Raw genomic sequence first — 21,444 nt, forward strand, 5'->3', positions numbered from 1 at the left:
AGATTCAGGTTAGGAGAAGTATCTCTTGAGAATTATTCTTTTAAGCAGAATATACATTTAAAAACTATGCTTTAAGTAGAAAAAGATATCCAAACGCATTTTAAATAGAATCATGTATTTTGGCAATAATTGCATTACTGTTTCAGACCTAAGTGTTTTGTTTTTCCCCTCTTGTGTCCATTATTCTAGCAAACAAAGAATTTACTACTCCAGATTTGAATTATTTTTCTTTTATTTAGAAAACACTCTTAATGAGTTATTTTCAGTTTAGGAAGGTAGGCTTGTAGTTTTTGCAACTAACTAATATACTAAAACACTAAATGATATGAAAAAGACCCCCACCCTCCCCAAATAGCATTACCTCTGGGTATGATTCCTTTTAGTTCCATCTTTGAGGGGTTTTTTTCTTGTTTTTTTTTTTTTTTTTTTTAAAACCTTTTGCTACTTGCTGGCCCATATCGCTGGTATTCCCAGAGATGGTGTGCCATCCATTTGTGTCTGTGATGGGCATTGTCAGTCTTCGGGGCCCTGGCTCTTTCTCTGGTTGGGAAACTCCTACCTTTGTAGGCAGACCTGCTCACACACACCCACCACAGAACTTGAATCGTGAATGAATGGAATCTGAAGCTGGAGGCAAGGGATGGAAAGAAGCTGGGGGAGTGCCCTGAGGCCGTTTGGAGGGGATGGGCAGTGGGGGCAGCTGCCCTGGTCCCAGGGGCCAGCCAGTTCTGGCTGTGTCTGTGTGCTCTGCCGCGTGCCCGTAAGCATTGTTTTGGTTGTGTAACTTGGTTTTCTGGATTTCCTAGACATGCTGTGAATTATACAGTGGCCCTTTAAAAGAGCAGTCGTTATCCTGTTATATTAGCTAGTTGGTTTCTGGTGCTCGAGAAACTAAGAATTCTGAAGATCAACATCCAGACCTGTCACCGGACCGTTCGTGGCAGAGGCCCTTGTGGAGAAGAGCAGTGATGTGCCTTTCCACCCTGACTGGACTCTGTTCAGAGTCCTAGGTTCCTGGTCCCAGGTTACTCAAAGGACAGAAAGGACACATAGGCATGTATGACGTCTGTTGTGGGTGCTGTCTTGCCAGTGGTCAGTCAGGACTCTGGGCCACACATCAGCCACCCTGCTGGATCTCAGTATACAGAGCTTTTCACTGCTTGTCTTTTCCTAATCGCCTCTTTGCCCTGAAAACAAACAAACAAACAAAGTCTGATGCTCAGGAACTAATGTATAACTTCTAGTGTGTCTTTTTTGGATCTGATTTGGAAGTATTAGCTATGGAAATAATATTTGTGGTTTTTTTGGGTAGAATATTTACCTAAAATTCCTATGTGAATGTCTTTATTGCATTTTAGTCATTTATTGCGTATAATATACATACTATAAAATTGTGCCTATTTTAAGTGTATATAGCTTGATGATTTTTGATAAATATCCATACTGGTATAACCAGTACTAAAATTAAGATATAGAACATTTTCATTACCCCCAAAAGTTCCCTTGTGCCCCCTTGCAGTCTGTACTTCTCTCCTCCACATTGCACCACAATTTTTGGCTTTTGATATATGTCATCTTAGGCCACTTCCATGTTAGTTGATGATTTGTCACTTTGCTGTTCATGGGGATGTTACGGTATAAAAAGTATTTATACAGTACAGTATTAATCTCTCTCCCTTTTTTTACTGAACTATTAAATCCAAAGAAAAACTATCAGTACTGTATAAATTATAAATTTGGTAATGCTTTACCACGTGGAACTGTCTAGAGTAAAATGACTTGTTCTCTTGAACTTTTCCAGTGGATGGCTGTTCTCTGTGGCCCAAAGAGGGTCACATCCAGGGTTTGCTCCCTGGATGTGATGATGTCTTGGATTGTTATCTGGCTCAGGTTGAGAGACAGGAAAGCATAATAGTTAAGTGTGGGCCCTAGAGTCAAATTGCCTGGATTCAGATCCTTGCTCTGCTACATATTAGCTGTGTGACCATGGGTAAGTTAGCTACTCGGTGAGCTTCAGAGCCCTCACGTACAAAGCTTCCCTGCTGCAGAATATGGAGTTGTGCAGTCAGTTAGCAGTGTTTATTGAGCATCTACCATGTACCAGGCCCGGTTCTTCATCTTTCGTGAAGTTCTCAGTCTAGTGTGGGGGAGGGGGATAATGAGCAGGTAAATAAATCATGCAGTGTGTCAGATGGTGAAAAGTTGTGTAAAGAAAAAAATGAAGTGGTGGAGGGTGGGGGAGCACAGGTGTGTGAGCAGGGAGGGGAAAGGAATGGAGCACGTTGTGGTTTTAAATAGCAGGGTCAGGTTTTGGGTTAAGAGCTGATGGGAGTGAGGAGCATTCCCGGCAGCAGGGGAGTTGAATGCGAGGCTCTGAGTGGGAGCAGGCCCAGAACCGAGGAAGGAATCGCAAAGAGGCTGCTGTGCTTCGAGTGGGGTTGGGGGTCGGGCAGAGAGAAAGAAGTAGGAGGCAAGGTCTGAGCGATCCCAAGGATTAAATGAGATAAAACACACAGTTTAGAGACGTGTGTGGCTCTTTTCTGTTTTTGTCGCTAATGACTGCTGTGTAATGACGCCTTCCTCATTAGGCTATGAAAGGAGACCCTTGAGAGGAAGAGAGGTTATCAGAAGGAAAAGAACCAAGTGAGGCATTCCTTCAGTTAGCCATTCACCAAACATTGGAGGCTTTCTTGTTTGTTGCCAGGCATTGCTGTAACACACGTGACTGTGAGAATGAGGGGGTCCCTGTGCCTAAGAAGCTTCTTCCAGCAGGTTTAGGGGTGGAGGCAGAGAAGTAACGGACAGTTTGAGTATGACACGATGGCAGCTAAGTTAGTTGGATGCCCAGGGTGCTTTGGGAGCAAATGGGAAGTCATTAAAATTAGACTTCACGGAAAGGTTAGTATTTATACTTTGGGTTTTGCTTTTGAAGTTTTCCTGTGTGAAGGAAAAGATCTATGTGTGCCCGGGGGGAGGATTAGGTAGGAGGGTGCTTTCCCAGCAGTGGGGACAAGCAGGGGTGACAGTACTGAGAACTGGGGCAGTAGAATGGGTGTTTGGCAGGCTAGAGTGAAGGGGACAAGGTGGAGGGGTGGGCAGGAGCCACACGGGCGGAGGGCTGCGAAGAGGGACCAGGGAGAGTGTATGAGTAGGAAGGAGAGGAGAGGAGGGAAGCACGAGTCAGACAAGGTGGGGCACAGGGAGAGAGGAGGAACAAGGGGGAATGGAGAGGGGCTGAGACAGGTTTGGTGATTATCCTTGGACTGTTCCAGCTGCTTTGCCCGTCTTGATGCATTCAGCCCTCACCACGGCCCTCAGAAGCAGGCTGTGTACCATTATTCCCATTTCACAAATGAGGAAGCTGAGGCGGAGAAAGGTTTAGTCGTCTTCGTAACGTCACACAGCTTGTAAGTAAGTGGCGAATTGAGATTCTAACTCAGGCATTCTGACCGCAGGGCTAGATGCCCCACCGCTGCCGATGAAATAATACTCAACGTTCTGTTTGTGCCTTTGGTTTAGTCCTTATGGCAGCCCTGCAGGTATCCTGGAACCCCCGATTTTGTCTCTGGCCTGTGGATGGTGACGGCAGAGCCAGCGACCTCATCGTCTCCATTTTGCTTCTGGCTCTTTTGTTCTTGGAGTGGGCCCCAACAGCATCAGCATGGAGGATGAATTCCTACTTTGCCACTCCTCTCTCCTCCTTGCTGCCATCTTCTCTCAGTGACAGTTGGCATTTAAAAACTGATTCTAACTGGGGGACTGATTGTGGCAAAGTATTGCATACCTTAACTCACGGAATAGTCGTGTTTATTTCGTCTCCTTAGATCTTATTTTACTTTTTTTTTTTTACATTTTTTAAGTTTTTATTTATTTATTTTTGATAGCACGGGAGAGGCAGAGAGAGAATCCGAAGCAGGCTCTGCACAGTCAGCACAGCGCCCGACATGGCGCTCAGTCTCACGAACTGTGGGATCGTGACCTGAGTCAAAATCAAGAGTCAGATGCTTAATTGACTGAGCCACCTATGTGCTCCAGCCACCCGGGTGTCTATTTTAAATAAACATGTATTAACTACTTCTAAAACATGCTTTTTAAAAATATGTATTTTTTTTTAATGTTTGTTTATTTTTGAGAGAGACAAGAGTGCGAGCAGGGGAGGTGCAGAGAGAGAGAGAGTGAGAGACACAGAATCCAAAGTAGGCTCCAGGTTCTGAGCTGTCAGCACAGAGCCCGGTACAGGGCTTGAACCCACGAGCCATGAGATCATGACCTGAGCCGAAGTCAGCCACTTAACCGACTGAGCCACCCAGGAACCCCTAAAACATACTCTTTATATTATTTTTAAATCTAGGACATACCTAACAACATTGCAGAAAAGCGAGAAAACCTAAAACTTACCTTTCAGTAGAGCTAGTTACGTGTTTTTGTGTAACATCTTTGAAATTGTTTTCTTTTTTTCTGTAGTGGAGATTGAGTTCAACTCTTTTTCCCCTTTAGTATCCCTTTCTGCAGATGCCGTTCCCAGCAGTTAGACCACAGATTACTTGTTCTTAATTAAACGGGAGGCTGGGAAGGATAGTGGCATGGTCAAGTCCAGGCTACTGGCCACTGGTGCCACACTTTTAAAGACCCGTCACCTTGTCATCCCTTCTGCCCTGTCTTTACTTTTTGATATTCCAGGTTCAGTGTGTCTTAGTCTATTCTGTGTTCTAATAATAGCAGGGGTTAAAACAATGAACCGTTACGGGTGCATAGTGTGGGCCAGCACTGTGCTAAGTGCTTGGCACACACCATCTCATTTGCTCCTCACAATAGCTTTGTGAAGGGGGGCCCGTTCTTCTGTACAGATGAGGACACTGAGGCACAGTGAGATTGGGTCACAAGGGGTCCCTCAGCTAGGGTGTCACAGAGCTGAGACTCTAACCCGGGCCTTTCTGATGCCAGAGCGTCAGGGCTCTTGTGATATCAGTGAGATTAAAGAATGAGTTTTACTCTGAACCACGGAGTGGGTCTGTGTTCTTCGGCGGGTGGGGTGGGGCAAAGGGAATGAATCTAGGGCCCCTTGTACCTTGTCACACTTGGAACGCAGCCAGACAGGGTGTCCTGAAGTGGCCGACTCCTTTGAGACGGCACCAGCAGGCACGGGTCAAGGAGTGGAAGACGGGGCTAGGTGGCGCACCGCCTCTCCTGGGCGGATGGCTTCTCGCAGCCTCTTTTACGGGTCCTGTGAGAGTTAGAAGGAAAAAGCCAGCAGCAGTATGCTTGGACAGCTTTAATTTTGGATCTTGTGCTCAGTGAAAATGCTGAGTCACCTACGGTGACCTGCTTCCCACCCCTTATCAGTGTCCTCTTTGTGTGGCTCACCTTTTGGCTCTTGTGCCTTTAAGTAGCAAGTGTTTATTGATGAGGGGAATGATGTTAACGCCTTCCTACTGCTACTTTGTTTCTTTTCATTTTCACCTTATAATCTTTCCAGCCCTACAATCTTTCCCCTACATCTGGAGCTTTTCTTTTTCCCATGCTGACGGGGTCCCCGTGAATGAGTTGGGTTCTGGTCTGTTGTGTGCTGAGCTCATTCTGGGCTGTGCCAGCAGGCTGGGGCTGGAACTCCCCTCCCTGGCTACATGTTAGAATCACCTGGGTTACTGAAACATCCACGACCCTGCTCCCACTTTTATCTAATTGATCTGGATTGGGGCCCTGGCCGGTTTTCAAGCTTCCCAGGTGATTCTTATGTGCAGCCACTGGATTAGCTTTAAGAAGCTTAATTAGCGAGCTGGGTTTGGTTCGGGCTACGGGGGAGAGGGCGCTGGGCGGATAGCCAGCCATTCCTGCTCATTGTGTGACGTCCCAGCCAGCGCTCAGTGCTTACCGTGTGCCAGGTACTGTTCCAAGCCCATCCCAGCATCAACTCATTTAATCCTCTCAGTAGCCCTGTGAGGCAGGCGCTGCTATTTTCCGTTTTATAAAGAAATTCCCACTAGCAACGAAGGGCATGTAGTATGAAACTGACCCACAAACCTAGCACACAAACTTAGAGTAATACAGTAAATCTAAAGCTGGGGGGTGCAGGTGCTGCTTTTGATAGAGTCTGGAGAGGAGAGACCTCTCTGATGAGGTGACATCTGAATAGATATTTCAGTGAAGTCAGCTGGCAGGCTTTGCGGACACCAGAGGTCATTGACGCAGAGGCATATTAAATGCAAAGGCCCTGAGGTAGGAATTCACGTGAGTCTTCAAGGAAGAGAGTGGCTGGAATGGAGTGAGCAAGGATAATGGAATGAGATGACTTAGGTCAGATCATGTAGGGCCTTGTAAGGACTTGTTGAAGACTTGGATCTTTTTTTTTCTTTTATGCTGCAGTAACAAATCCAAAATTGTGTTGCTTGAAATCAGAGGTTGTTCCGTGTTCTTTGCAGGTTGGCAGGGGTCTCCTCTTGACATCATTGGCATTCTCGTTCTCCGTCTCTCTGAAACTCACTGGACAAAGGGCTTCTGTTTCTAGAAGGAAGGAGGCAAGGCAAACCTAAATAAATTTCAACTACCCTTGATTTTGACAACAGAATTTTTTTCATTTTCCTTATCACTGAGTAAAATCGACATTTCAGGAGAATGGGCCATGTAACCTGTAGCTTGGAGAACCCGTAGCATTACATATTGAACCTGAGTTAGAGAGGCCTTAGCCCACTCTGCTTGACCATGTTGTAGTTCTGCCCCAGAAACATTAGGGACCCATGCTGATTTGATAACCTTTAATTTTGTCCGATCTTGTTTCACTTTTTTTTGTCAATAACATGGTTATTCTGCTCCTCCCCTCCTCAAGAGCCTTTACTGGTTTAGTTCATTCATGGTCATCAGGAAGCATTTATTAAGTACATGTCTGTGCATAGTGCTGCATCGAAAACCTCTAGACCTGAGAGCATTGCTCTCTGCCCAACTAGAGTTTAGCTAATAATAAAATACTTTCATTCATCGTTAGTGCTCAAGAAGAAGTGTACTTGAAATCAAAATAACACGGGTGTTATTAGCGGTAGCTTCTTTGCACATCTTTTCTCTTAAAAAGTTGGTTGTTTTGGATTCAGCCAGTTTTAGTAACTTTTAAGAAAATGTTACTCTGATTTGTGTACCTGATTATTAACAACTTTGGGTGGGAAATGGTGTTGCTTTTTCCTTTTATGGAGCATGAAGATAGGTCAATTTTTGCTCTGATTACAAATAAGCTAGAATGGAGGAACGGACTTTGGATGGGGAATCAGAAGATGTGAATCATTCCCGGCTTGGCCACAGCTAGCTGTGTGATCCGCCTGAGCCAGTAAAAGGAGAATTGGACAAACCGACATGAAACGTTGAACTCCTCTCGCATCTCCTGAATGCAGTCATAGTGGTTTTTCCTCCTAGTACAGTGACATTTTATAAAGAGGTTAGTTCTGAGTCCATATGTAAGGTCAAAGTCACCTGTATTAAAGATAGCACTTGGGAACACTTTGAGAAGGTGCCCCTCGAGGGGGGTTTTCTCAGATCCACCCAGGACGGCCAGTTCTTTCCTCCAGCACGGGAGCAGGTCACTGGCTCTTCGGTGGAGCACCAGCCGAAGCAGCTGGCCTGCATTGAGGGACCGAGTTTTATGGGAAATCCACTTTTAGATACTAGACTCGTTAAGTGTTGTGAGATGCACAAAATGTGACTGGCACGTGGAAACCGAGACTTAGGAGCAGCTATGGGATTTGTATTGCCTGTCTCCAGTTCGTTAAGTAGGATGGAGGGCGGTTGTGGGACAATTGAAATTTCTTTTCTTCTCTCTTCCTTTTCTTTCTTTCTTTCTTTCTTTCTTTCTTTCTTTTTTTTTTTTTTTTTGGCAAGTGAATGAAGTTGAATTTGTGTGAGTTAAGCGTGGATCCTCTGCACTCCCACTGTACCGGGATTTCTCCTCTCCTCACTGTCTAACGTGAGGCCCTGCTTGTGCCCCACCTCAGTCACTCCCAGTCGTCTTCATGAGAGGCCACCCACCGTCCAGGCCGCACTCTTGCCGCAGAGTGATCCTTCTAAAGAATTCCTGATTTAAACATTTTGACCCTGTGCAGCACCCACGCTCCCAGCAGTGCTTCTCCAAGTTCTCCAGCAACACTCTGCCATGGCAGAGGTTCAGGGAATTAAGTACTCACAGGATCTTGGCAGCATGGCTCGGTGTGATGAAGTTTCTTTAAAGTCTTGTGCCATAACCATGTTGTTGTGTTCATATAATACTCTTAGAGGTGCCTTCTGTTGAGTAGAATCGATGCTGCTTGAATGCATCATGTTTATCTGCTTGGTTTGCATACCCTCTGGTGGCCCAGTTGGACATACGAGCCCTTAAGAGAGTAAATGGAAACTGGTGAGCAGGGTTCACAGACGCTTCATTTTCTGACCTTTGCCTTCCTTATGAGTTTCTCTTTTACCACACTGCTTCTCACAGTTCAAGATCTAATGGTATGGATGCATTTGAAATGCCCTGAATACATCAAAATTAAGATTTGGTGCCTTTGTATCTGCATTTATTCACTGAGTAATTATTGAGCACCTATTATGTGCCAGATAGCGTTCTAAGTTGGTACTAGGGATACAGTAGTGGACAAGACCTGAGTCCTGGCTTCTGTGAAACTTACACTTTAATTGGGAGAGAAAGATGACAGAGGAAAGAAAGAAAGCATGGTAAGGTGAAAGATAAAAGAAGGGGTCCTGCTTGTTAGTCTGGCAACGTTGGTAAGAAGGTGATGTTTAAGGGCGCCTGGGTGGCTCAGTCAGTTAAGCGACCGACTTTGGCTCAGGCCATGATCTCACCATTTGTGAATTTGAGCCCCACATTGGGTACTCTGCTGTCAGCACAGAGCCTGGAGCCTGCTTCGGATCCCCTGCCCCCCCCCACCCACTCTCTCCCTCCCCTGCTGGTTTTTCTCTCTGTCTCTTAAATAAATAAACTTAAAAAAAAAAATAAAGGTGATATTTAAATGGCAACCTGGTGAAATGTGAGAGCAAGCTGTGTTATTAGAAGAAGGCTCAAGGCAAAGCATGTGTAAAGGTCCTGAAGTAGGAGTGTGCTTGGGATGGTCACTGAACAACAGGAAGCTCGTTGTGGCTGAGGAAGCAGCATGGGGAGGATGGGGAGGAGATGAGATTGCTTAGCCAACTGAGCCACCCAGGCACCAGGGAGGAGATGAGATTGGAGAGGTGGGTAGAGTCAGAGCAGAACCCGGAGCCCAAGATAAGGGCTTTTCTTTTGCCTTGGGTGCCTTCCCCTTCTATCTGTATGTAACTTTTGGGTGAGGCTGGAGTGAACTTTAATTTGTTCCACCTGCTAGCTAGTTGCCCCTCTACCGAATGATTAGCTCTTCCTCATTTATTTGAAATGCCGTTTCATCATATGTTAATTAGTATGTGTGTTTATAGACACGCACATATGTTCATCAGTGGTCTTCACTGATTTGTCTTCTTGCACATGTACCTGTCTATTATAATTGTTGTACCTTTATTCCAAGCATGGGCGAACTGTGGCCCACAGGCCAATTTGGGCTACCACTTAGTTTTTATAAAGTTTTATTGGAACACAGCTACACTTCTTTGTTTATGTATTTATGGCTGCTTTGAGCTACCGTGGCACAGTAGTTGCAACAGAGATTGCATAGCCCACAAACCTACAAATATTTACTATCCGGCTGTCTACAAAGAGCTTACCAACCTCTGTTTTATACTCTGTTTTGACATCTGATAGGGCAGGTTCTCCCTCATTCTTCTTTTTTCAACAATTTCTTGGCAAGGCCAACATGTTTGTTCTTTCAGATGAACTTTAGAATCAATCTGCCCGAGTCCCTTCCTTTTCTCCACCTCTTTTGGGGTGGAGATCTGGGAGGCAGGAAGAATAGGAATTTGATTACATTTAATTTGTAGTTTAGTGCAAAGGGGAAGTGATTGCTTTACAATACCGAGTCTTTCCATTCCAGGAGTGTTATGTCTCTACATTTAGGTCTTTCGGTAAACTTTTATTGTTTTTTTTTTTCATTTGTATGTTACATATTAGTTTATTCCTGTAGGTATTATTGCTTTTTGTTGCTATTACAATGGGGATCATCTCCCAGCTATATTTTACAAGTGAGGATGGTATGAAGGAAAGGATTTGATTTTTAAGTGTTTAATTTGTGTCTGATCCTTTTCTGGAAGTAAACTCCTATAAGGGCTGTTCATTTTTAAATTTGATTCTTGTTGCTGATGGTCATTTGTCTGAACTCACATAATTGTTTCATTCCTAGTATTTATGTCCCTGTCTATATTGTGGAACTCTAAACCCAGGGGACTTTGGGGACACGGACTTTGACCTCCCCTCAGTGGCATTCTTTTCTTTTCCATTATGTAGGTCATCCCAAATGGTAATTGCAAAACAAACAAAAAACCAGGGAGCTTTATGCCCAGTCAACATTTGTTGATCGTTTTAAGAATACCCAGAATACCCAGAAGATAATTTAGGCAAGCTGTTTATCAAGCAGGCTGTGCCTTTTTGCAGAGCCAGTTTTGCTTTTAATACAGAATCTAGGGTTTGCATGTCACACAGGAGAGTGACACCCAGTCACTGCTTTACTGTGGAGAGCCATGTGGTCCTGGAGTAAAGGTGACTTAACCTGGCATTTATCCTTTGGAATTGAAATATGAGCAGAAGGAAATTTTTATGAATCAGTTAGTACTTTCCTAAATACATTCTGTGTAAAGCATTTGATCTTTAGCCTTAACATCTATTCCTTAAGGATGTGAAATCTATTTTAGATTTCAAGGTCTATTACTTGCCCTGAGCACTGAACAGATGAACCATAAATTCAATATGTGTTAACCTTTGTGGATTTATCTTTTAATGCCATTTTTGTCTTTTTTTTCCACTGAATTTGTGCCACCTCCTTAGCTGCTTCTTACCTTGGTGAAGCTAAAGTAAAATTATGTGTGTTGCTGTTTCCTTTTCTTTTTCCTTTCGGTGAAGTGATGATAGTGGATATGGAAATGGAGAATTGCTGACTATGTTATGTGATTTGGGAAATAAGCCTTGTTATTCTCCTTGCCGGTGAAGTGAAACTTTGTATCTAGAACCTGGTCTTAAACGCCCTTGTATATTTTTTCCACTGTGTTGAGATTATCTTTGACCATCATCGTGGACATCAGTTGGCGGTGTGTGAATACAGAAAGGCCATCACAGGCTGTAACGATATACTGGGCCACATGCCTCAATCACAGAGGGAGCTCCAACTTTGTGGAGTTTCTGTTGTGGGGCTTGACTTGGACCTATGGGAACTAGAGACCATTTTAGATAGAAGTGTGATTTGGAAAATGATATCAGCAAATGTAGTGATCATTGGTCTCTTTTAGTGAGCACTTAATATGGTCCAGACATTGTAATGAATGAATGACACATCAAGGTGTTGTAATCTCATTTTATAGATGAGAAAATCAAGATTTAGATTAAATAACTGGTAGACTTGAGATTCAGATTAGCTCTCAGACTCCACAGAGAGGTTGTAAATCAAGTTGGTTATTTGGCTGTGATTTTTGTATGGAACTGTGTGTGTGTGTGTGTGTGTGTGTGTAGGAGGATTTAGAAATTTTAATTCATTTAGATTCTCTTATGTGAATTTTGACAATTGAATTAACATCAGAGGGGTGGAAAAAGTATAGCGTGGGGGGGGGGGCGCGTCTGGAAACCTCAGTGCTTGAATGATCTTTGGCAAGCCCCCTTTTCTATTCCCTGCTCCATGTGGCCTCAGTGAAGAGAGAATCTAGACCCTTAATTTTTTTTTGTTTTTGTTTTTTTGGGGGGCCCAGGAGTTTAATTCAGGATTTAATTTGGAGATGGTAATGGAATGTATCATTTGTCCTCCAGTTTTTAAATTGCAAGTATGAAAAGGGGCCGTTATGGTGTGGTGGTAGATATGGGTCAAGGGGGCTGCGGATGTTTAAGCTCCCCAAAGCCTCCTGTGGCTCAGAAGAGGGCTGTTGCTTCTAGCTTTAGAGACCCCATCAATGTTTATTAAATGTAAACATAAGTAAATAAACACACACACATGTTCACATGCTCCAAATGCTTTCCTATACCTTTTCTATGCAACTGTACTAATTAAGATGGAAAATCAAGATTCTGTGCCACATTATGTCATCATTTACCTTAAGTGCGGCTAAACCATTCAGATGCTAAACAATTAACACTTGTCTGTATTTGAAGCCCATTTAGAGTCTGAGGCCCTGCTCTGATCGTCTCTCAGCCAAAAATTCTGGGCAGCTCTCAGTGGCTGTGAGTGTCAGACCATGGCCACCTCCAGGTGGGTCAGAGCAGTCCACGTGTTTGTGTGCAAGTGTGGCCTGCCGCTCCTGATGGTGACTCACGTGTGAGTGCCAGAGGCCCTGCTGCCCGCCAGCCCCTCTGCTCTGCAGGCCAGTCCAGAGCTGGATTCCTGGCACGACTGAGAAAAGAAAGTAAAGCTCTCTAAACACTGGCAGCGAAGTCAGCGTGCCTCCCAGACTCGGAGCAGCAGCCCCAAATCCAGCCCAGAGTCCAGCCCAGCACAGACAGCTGTATTGTAGTGTCTGCCGTTTGCTCTGTTCTTGGCACCCAATACAAGTCCCAAGTGAACTAGTGCCGTGAAGGGCGATTGTTCTCTTTTTTATCCAAATGGCATAAGTTGGGGAGTTACAGTATCTTTTCAAGGTTACTTTCAGACTAGCCTTTATGATAGAGTAGGGAAAGGAGCTAATATAAATCTTGATATTTTATGAAAATACTTCCTTGATGCTTTTTCAAATGTGAAATTAGTCATTGACTTTTAACTTGCATTTGTGTCGCCAATATGTATGCAAGCATACTTGACTTTAAAAGAAGCATTTGAGGTTAGAGATTCACAAGCCTAACAGTTGAAAGTTTTATGTTGTTTGGGATTCTACGACGTATGTATGATTTAGCATGTAGTCCTGAAATTATCAGAGATGCTGGGGGGCGGGATATGTTCTTTGAGTTGGACACGTCTATGAGCGCGGTTTCTCCTGCTTCCCTCCTGGGTCTGTGGCGCTTCTCAGTTCTGCAGTGCGAGTGACTGTAGACTCCATCCTCGGGCTCTGGGCGCGTGGACTCTGCTTGCAGCACAGTCCTTTAATTTGCCTGTGTTTGCTTGATGGGAGAGGAGGGACTTCGGTTCCATTTTTGCTCTCTCTGTTGTATAAGAGCCAGCAAAATAAATATATTGTAAGAAACGCCAAATGGCTGAGATGCTTTTCTGTTATTTTCTTGCCAGGAGCTTGATTGGATACTGTATCAGTAATTCTGGGGAAGGGAAAGAGAAAGAGAAAGTGAACATGAAAATCTCATGAACTTAAACATTTGGCTGGGGATTTAACTTTATTGTCAGACTTTAGTTCTAAGAGATAGGTCAATAGTTGCATGTTGAATTTTATTTAGTAAGTATCAAATTAACGAGGTACTATTCAGTGGTATCAAAACATTTGTTTTCCTGCACTTCTGAGTTTTCTTGTCTTACAGTTGTTTGGCAGCATGGGAAATAAATGACCCTGAATTTTCTTCTTTTTCTTTTAAAGACTTCCAGCTGAACTCTCATCTCTCAACACTGGCAAATATTCATAAGATCTACCATACCCTTAATAAGCTAGTAAGTCAAGCTTTTAAAGACCACCAACTGTTTAAAGTAGTTGTTTTAAGTGTATTTGGTAAAAATTCAGATTATGAATATTGAGATACCAGCTGTTTATGCAAATACTGAATTTTAAAACTTGCTGAATGGTATGTGATTTCTTGGTAATCATGAACATATTTCTTGCAGAATCTAACAGAAGACGTTGGCCAAGACGATCACCCAACAGGTATGTATAAATGCTTATGCTACTTAATTTAATTTAATTTAATTTTTTAAATTATTTTTAAATTTTATTTCTTTTTTTACTTAATTTTAAATAAGCTTCATAATACAAAGTTACGAAGGAGAAATACTAGCTGAGAATGATGTGTGTTGTAATACACTGACAAGTCGCTACTTGGTTGAGGATGTTTTTCAGGGTGTGTGAAGGAAACCATGTTGCAGCTCCTTGCCGGTGGTGTAGCTCCTTTGTGGGTCTCTGGTTTATGTCAGAGTACTTCAGTCCCTTTAAAGAGGCTGGGGACTCTCCCTAGTGGCCTCACGATACCGTTTCTTTACTAAAGTGCTTTAGTTTATACTAAAAACTTAACAGTAATGCAGTTTGAAAGGTATTCCATAAATGCCTGTTGAATTGAGACGAAAGATAATTTGATTGGTGGGTAGGGGTGTGGGTGGGTGGGTGGTATAGGTCCAGAGGAGTTACAAATGGAAACATTGAAACAGTTATTATGAGCCGTTCTCTAGTCCTGTGGTTCTTCAACTTCAGCTGGTTTATAATCAGCCAGGGAGGGCTTGTTAAAACAGATTGCTAGGCTCCACCCCCAGGGTTTCTGATTCTGTAGATTTGGGCTGGGGCCCCAGAGTTTGCGTTTCTAACAGGCTCCCAGGTGATGCTGATGCAGCTGGTCTGGAGACCACACTCTGAGAACCACTTCTCTAAACTGTTGATAAGCAGAACGTTTAGAAACTTGCACTTGTTCTGTGGTTTCTATGACTTCCAACAAAAGTTATTAAAATGTATTTAGATTTTTTGAAAATTACCACGGTAATTTTCAGGTAATTATAATTATACAGGAATACAGGAATACATGCTTGTTGGTGAATGTTGAATAGCACAAAACTGAATGGAGTGACAAGTGACAATCTTCCTTCTCTTCTCCCAATCCAGCCTTCCCCCAGTATGCTGTTCAGTGTTTGTTCTTTCAGAGATTTTTATGCGTGCATTAATACTTTTATAGGACTTCTAAAAATTTAGCATCTGAGATCGTACCTGTACATATTATACAGCATCTTTCATTTTTCATGTAATGGTATATCCTTGGAGGTTTGGGGATTTAGAGCTCTCCCACCCTCTCCTCCACATTGGTTTAGAACCAGTTGAAAATTAGACACAAGATGGAGATTGAAGTACCAGTTTTGTTGGAAAACACAGCTTAGATATATAGCAAGAATGCAGAGGAGTTGTAGTATTTTACCTGAACTAAATAAATAGCCTTACACCCAGTCACCCAGTCACTGCCACAACTAGATGAGCACAGGCCAGCACACCTGTTGTCCCCACTCACCCCCAACTCCCCACTTCATGACAGCCCGAAGAGTCTGAACTTCTGCCGGCAGGTCAGTCTGAAGAGGGGGTTCAGATGGAGGCTGGGCCGCTCTGCTCAGCTCCTTCTCCCTGGACCACTAATTGGATTAGACAATCCTCCTTCCAGGGCAAGGAGTCAGAGAAGGAGAGCAGAGTCTGTGCCAGGAGTGTTCTAGAAGGCCAGGCCACAGAGGCTCCCTTCATCTGATCTTTTTGTGTCAGCAAATCAACTCGAGGGCAGTCAAAAACAATTTGCTTATTAATAAATTTTAAAAACATTGTGTGCACATGGTTTTAAAAGAAGTGTCGAAAAGGTAATTTAAAATAGGGGCTCCTGGGTGGCTCAGGTGGTTGAGCATCTGATTTCGGCTCAGGTCATGGTCCCGTGGTTTGTGAGTTCGAGGTTCACATCGGGGTCTGACAATTGGAGCCTGCTTCGGATTCTGTGTCTCCCTCCCTCTCTCTCTGCCCCTCCCTGGTCCCATCTGTCTGTCTGTCTGTCTGTCTGTCTCAAAAATAAATAAACATTAAAAAAAGAAGGCATAAAATAAAAAATGAAAATTTCTGTTCCATTTCATTACCCCCAGCTTTCATCCCACTAGTACTCCATGCTTGACTCTGCAGGGGTAACTCTTACAGTCTTATGTTTATGTCCCAGATGATGATATTTCCCCCCCAATACTGTATACATTTGTATGTGCCTCTTGTGTTTGTCACTCAGTATATCTTGATCTCTTCATAGCAGCCCATTTATAAAGCATGTGTTCTATACCTTCATGTCTCTGCATTTTTAAAGTTCATGGATATATCATAATATGTTTCTGCAGCCTCCTATTGATATACATTTAAGTGTGTTTAACTTGGCTGCTACAAGTAATGCTGAAATAAAATTTTCAGGGCCAGCTTTAATAGTTAAGTAGTAAAGCACATTTCTCTCCAATTCTAAAATAATATGTTGGTGGCTCTGAGGAGTTTTTAAACTTAAGAGTTAGTGTAGTTTTGATTTAAAACTGCTCTTTGTGTTTGTATAGCCTGGAGATTGTCTCTTCTTTAGCTGGGGTAATAAGACCTCTGAGTTCCGAATCCTATACATTATGCAGTTAACTTTGAACTTCAGATTTAAATGAATGTTGTTACTATAGTAATTTTATATCTAAATATTTAACCTGAATATAGCAATTAAATAACTGGAAGCTGTAATTAAGAAAATGAAAGTGGAAAGTGTGTTTGGCCTCGTGCCTCCTCTTGCCCCCTTGGGGATAGTGGATATGTGTGACACTTGGTATGTGACATGCTGGGGCAGTGCCTGGTACCCCAGACGTGCCAGTCAGTGCCAATTAGCATTAGTAATTCCTTCGAATAGTCCATTTCGTTAACGTTTCCCCGTTTGGTTATAGCATCACTTGTGATTCCCATACCTGAGTATACTCAAAAAATTAAACAACATAAAATCTGTAACGTTTGGAAATCCGAGAACATTAATCATTGTAATGCTGCTCTGAATCTTTTGGCACAACGGGGTCTCAGCAGTATCTGCCGGAAACTGTATGTGGAAGAGCCAACCAAGTGCGAAAGAGGCTGGTGTCTTCCTGCTCTGTCTCTTCCAACACTTTCCTTTGGTGCTTTCAGTCTTCCTCCCACCAAAAAGAGACAGACAGACAGAATTGATCTTGGACAAGTAGCCCCAAATCCGCATTATAGGGAGTGAATAAAAAATCGTGGACGGGGAGGACAAAAAAAATGAGTAACAAAGAAGGTAGATGTCAGAAGTCAATATTTAGAGACCAAGGAAAGGAAAATTTTTTTTTTGTCTTAAGTAGTAGGATGAAAATTGCACATTTGGACCCTGATAGTTTCACTCAAGCAAGCAAGTAGTTCAATGATCTGTTCAAGGAAATGAAAGAAAATATTAGGTACTGGAAAGATGTTTTCAAACACGATCTATTTATCAACTTAAATCACTATGTCTTTGTGACATTCTTCAGTGAATAGTGAGGTGAAATAGCTCCATAAAAAGTAGTGAAGTGGCAGAATGAACCACGTAAAATGTTATTAAGTGAAACAAGGTTATGATGCAACAAACTCAATAAAATGGAAAATTAGATGGTGGAATTTTTTTTAAGTTTTTTATTTTTTAAAGTTTATGTTTGGAGAGACAAGAGACAGTGTGAGTTGGGGAGGGGCAGAGAGAGGAGGGGGAGAGAGAGAGAGAATCCCAAGCAGGCTCCTTACTGCCAGTATGGAGCCCAGCTTGGGGCTTGAACCCATGAAACTGTGAGATCACGACCTGGGCCGAAACCAGGAGTCAGATGCTTAACTGACTGAGTCACCCAGGCACCCCAGACAGTGAAAGTTTGGTACTGGAACATGCATTTCTACTAAGTTAGGAAAGGTCAGAATAATTCTCTAATTTTATGGGCCTCTTGAGGCCCACAAACAAAAAGGTCAAAAAGGGAAAGGCAATGGTGCACCTACTTAAATAATGTTTACGAAGAATAACATATTTAGTTAAATTATTATCAAGACAACAAGCTGGATAGTCATTAAAGGGCCTTGGTCCAAACAGGTGAACTCAAGTTTCTCTTTAAAATAGATTTTCTAGGGGCGCCTGGGTGGCGCAGTCGGTTAAGCGTCCGACTTCAGCCAGGTCACGATCTCGCGGTCCGTGAGTTCGAGCCCCGCGTCAGGCTCTGGGCTGATGGCTCGGAGCCTGGAGCCTGTTTCCGATTCTGTGTCTCCCTCTCTCTCTGCCCCTCCCCCGTTCATGCTCTGTCTCTCTCTGTCCCAAAAATAAAAAAAAAAAAAAAATAGATTTTCTAGGACCAGATATTTAAAAAAAAAAAAAAATGTTGAAAAATGTTGGCAGTATTTCTAATTGTTTAATGTGGGAAGAATTCATTGACTACCTGGTTTATTTGAAAATGCGGTCAATTAATAGAATATTTCATTTGTTTTAACAACTTAGATCACTTTAGATCTACTTTAGTGATCTGAAGTTCTTTTAAAACTAAGCCAAAAAGAAATGAACTCAAATCATAACCTGGGGTAAAAAATATAAACAATTTTCATTGCCTTCCTAAGGATCATATATCGACCCTAGCATCTCAGGCTAGATTTCAGACTGACTGTCCATCTAGTGTAGAAGTATTGAGACTGAACACCAGAACATCAAGATAATTATAAGGAGTGAGAATTCTAGCTTGGGATTATTAGTTGATACTAGTCTTCTCTTTCTCCTGCTTTATTATGATTATCAGAAGGCTTTTCTTCTTTCATATGTATCTGCCAAATATTTCTCCTGATGTAAGATAGATCTTTAAAATCTTTTTCATCACCGCTTTTTCTTGGGTGATTGGCAAAGAATGAAAACTTGCAGCTCTGATCATTTCAGATGAATTTTGGGGTTTCTTAAAGTTCATCTACAGGAAGTTGCTTTTCTTTGTTAAGTATTTATTGATGTAGGAACTTTTGGGTACTCAACCTAATGGGCCAGTTTTCTCATCTGTAGAATTGGGGCAGTAATAACACCTCTCAGATTAGTGAGCATAACTTTGAAAGTTCTTCAGAGTTATCTTTAAAATGCCAGACATTTTAATAATAATATTTGGCCTCTAATATTTTGCCTCTACCTGTAATGTCAGATTGATTGTGTTTAAGTAAATACTTACACAGAGTGTTAAAATAGTCCATTCTTTGTTTTGTTTTCTAAAGCTTATTTATTTATTTTGAGAGAAAGAGAGAGGGTACGTGAGCAGGGGAGGGGCAGAGAGAGAGGGCAAGAGAGAATTCCGAGCAGACTCTGAGCTCTTACTTGGAGCCTGACGTGGGACTCTATCACAGGAACTGTGAGATCATGACATGAGCTGAAATCAGCAGTCGGATGCTTAACTAACTGAGCCACCCAGGTGCCCCAGTCAGATGCTTAACTAACTGAGCCACCCAGGTGCCCCAAATAGTCCGTTCTTTGAAGCAGATAAACATTTCGTAACGTTCTTGTTACTTATTATTTTGTTTTTTTAAAGATAAAGTTTAATTGAAGTAGATTATGTGATATAAGTTCCGAGTAAAGCATAAATATAATGATGCAAATAAATACAAATTTGTAAAACATTCATTTAAACAAATACAATTTTTATTATAAAAAGACTTATCACAAAGTTATTTTAAGGGGCAGACATTCTTGAATATTTTTGTTTAAAAAAATCCTACTTTGCCAGGAGACTTAAAGTGAAGTGCTTATTTTCCTGACAAATGGGAAAAAAATCTGAAGTTATGGTATGTTATCTGTTCATAGTATTTTAAATCTCTGGAAAGGTACTGAAGAAACGTAGTGACTTTTTTTTTTTTTTTACTTGTTTATTTATTTTGAGAGAGAGAATGTGTGTGTGCACATGAGCAGTGGAGGGGCAGACGGAGGGAGGGAGAGAGAATCCCAAGCAGGCTCTGCGCTGTCAGCACAGACCCTGATGCGGGGCTCGTTCTCACAGAAGCGTGAGGTCACGACCTGAGCTGAAACCAAGAGTCAGACGCTCAACCAACTGAGCCCCCCAGGTGCCCTGAAACATACTGACTTTTTAAAGTACAATTTGATTTATACATGTTTTAGGAACAGGTATTTATTGAGGGTCTCCTTTTGGATTCTCAATAATGTATGTATCTTATTATTATTGTACTGAGACACTGTATTGCCTGCTGTCTATGCACAGGTAAACCAAACGGGGCCCTGCAAGCCAGGGAGTATTTGGAATGTGCGCTTAAAAACCCTAGTTTATTGCTCTTGCTCAGCTGGGATCCCTGGAGCCGTGTTGGGGGGAAGAGGAGCAGTATTGGGGCAAATACGCCTTGAGTTGTGTGCTCTCTGTGTATTTTGTTGACTTGGTTCGTGTTGGCAAAGTATTTCAAGTAAACTTGTTTTCCTTGCATTAAAAAATTGCTTTTTAGGTAGCCTGAGACTTTTCACTGTCGCTATGGGTTCTATCTCGGGTTCTACCTGTGAAGCTGTGCTGTGTCGTCCTTTGTATCTTCCCTGGCATGGGAATTGGATGTGTCTTTCCTCTGAGGCAGGGTTGAAAGGGTCAGTGAGCCAGTGAGTGCTGGAAAGGTGAACAGATGTTGTTTCTTTGTGAAAGATGGCCCCACAGTAGCCACTCACTTACGCTGATCATTAGAGTAGAGAGATCTGAACAGAAGCGATAGTTCTTGGCTAGAAGGAAAAAATTTTAAATAAATAAAAGAATAAAATGCCAAATTGGGGCTCAAATATGAGTGCATTTTACATGGACACGAGGAAAAGTGATTTGTGAAACCTTTTCACAGAAAGCATCAAATAAGGAAGAAAATAAGAGAAAGTTGAAAACGTTAGTTAACTTAAGATGTTTGTATGTTTCCCCAAAACATGATGCTCTTGTTGAGTAGGATTCAGTGAAAGCCAGACATTATACCTGTTTGTCTATGAGGAAGCGGGTAGGAGAGGAGCGAATGGGTTAACCTTTATTGGCGAATATTGTGAAGACGTTATTTTAAATAGTGTTCGCTGTTCCACGGGCTGAGGGGATAGTACATTTTCCTCTGTGTTCTGCAAACACTGGTGTGGGGGAGAGTTTATTGCCAGACTAGGTGCTCAGAACTAAGCCATGACCGGCACTGGAAGGAAGTGACTTTTCTTCATACGTACACATTCAGGGAGGGGAAAGTGAGCCTCAAGGTTTAAGACAGACTACTCTTCCTTCCTTCCTTCCTTTCTTTTTTTTAAGTTATAGTTGATATACAATGTTGTATTAGTTTCAGGTGTATAACATGTTGGTTTGGCAGTTCTGTACGTTACAGCGTTCACCAAGGTAAGTGTTGTTACCGCCTCTCACCATACCCGGTTATTACAGTATTATTCGCTATATTCTGTACTTTGCATCCCTGTGACTTATTTTATAACTGGAAGTCTGTACGGCTGAATCCCTTTCACCTATTTTGCCCACCTTGCCCCGACCCACCTCTCCTCTGGCAGCCACCAGTTCTCTGTCTTTATGAGTCTGTTATTTTTCATTTGTTCATTTGTTTTATTTTTTAGATTCCACATACAAGGGAAATTCGGTGGGATTTGTCTCTCTCTGACTTCTTGCGCTTAGCATAATACTCTCTAGCTCCATCCATGTTGTTGCAAATGGCAAGATTTCATTATTGTTTGTGGCTGAATAATATTCCATTGTGTATGTA

At 42.4% G+C, this 21,444-nt stretch overlaps 1 protein-coding gene across 7 annotated transcripts in view; it reads left to right on the forward strand.

Annotated features, from left to right (window-relative positions):
* Positions 1-21,444, forward strand: part of DCUN1D4 (defective in cullin neddylation 1 domain containing 4) — an 84,910-nt gene that overhangs the window by 16,021 nt on the left and 47,445 nt on the right. For all 7 annotated transcript variants that reach the window (XM_060655055.3, XM_060655057.3, XM_060655058.3 and 4 more), the window contains 2 exons: positions 13,594-13,664; positions 13,836-13,875. In XM_060655055.3, the coding sequence (XP_060511038.1) occupies positions 13,594-13,664; positions 13,836-13,875 (111 nt within the window). The remainder of the gene's footprint in view (positions 1-13,593; positions 13,665-13,835; positions 13,876-21,444) is intronic.

Source organism: Panthera onca, chromosome B1 (assembly GCF_046562875.1).
Source record: "Panthera onca isolate mPanOnc1 chromosome B1, mPanOnc1 haplotype 2, whole genome shotgun sequence".
Classification (NCBI taxonomy): Eukaryota; Metazoa; Chordata; class Mammalia; order Carnivora; family Felidae; genus Panthera; species Panthera onca.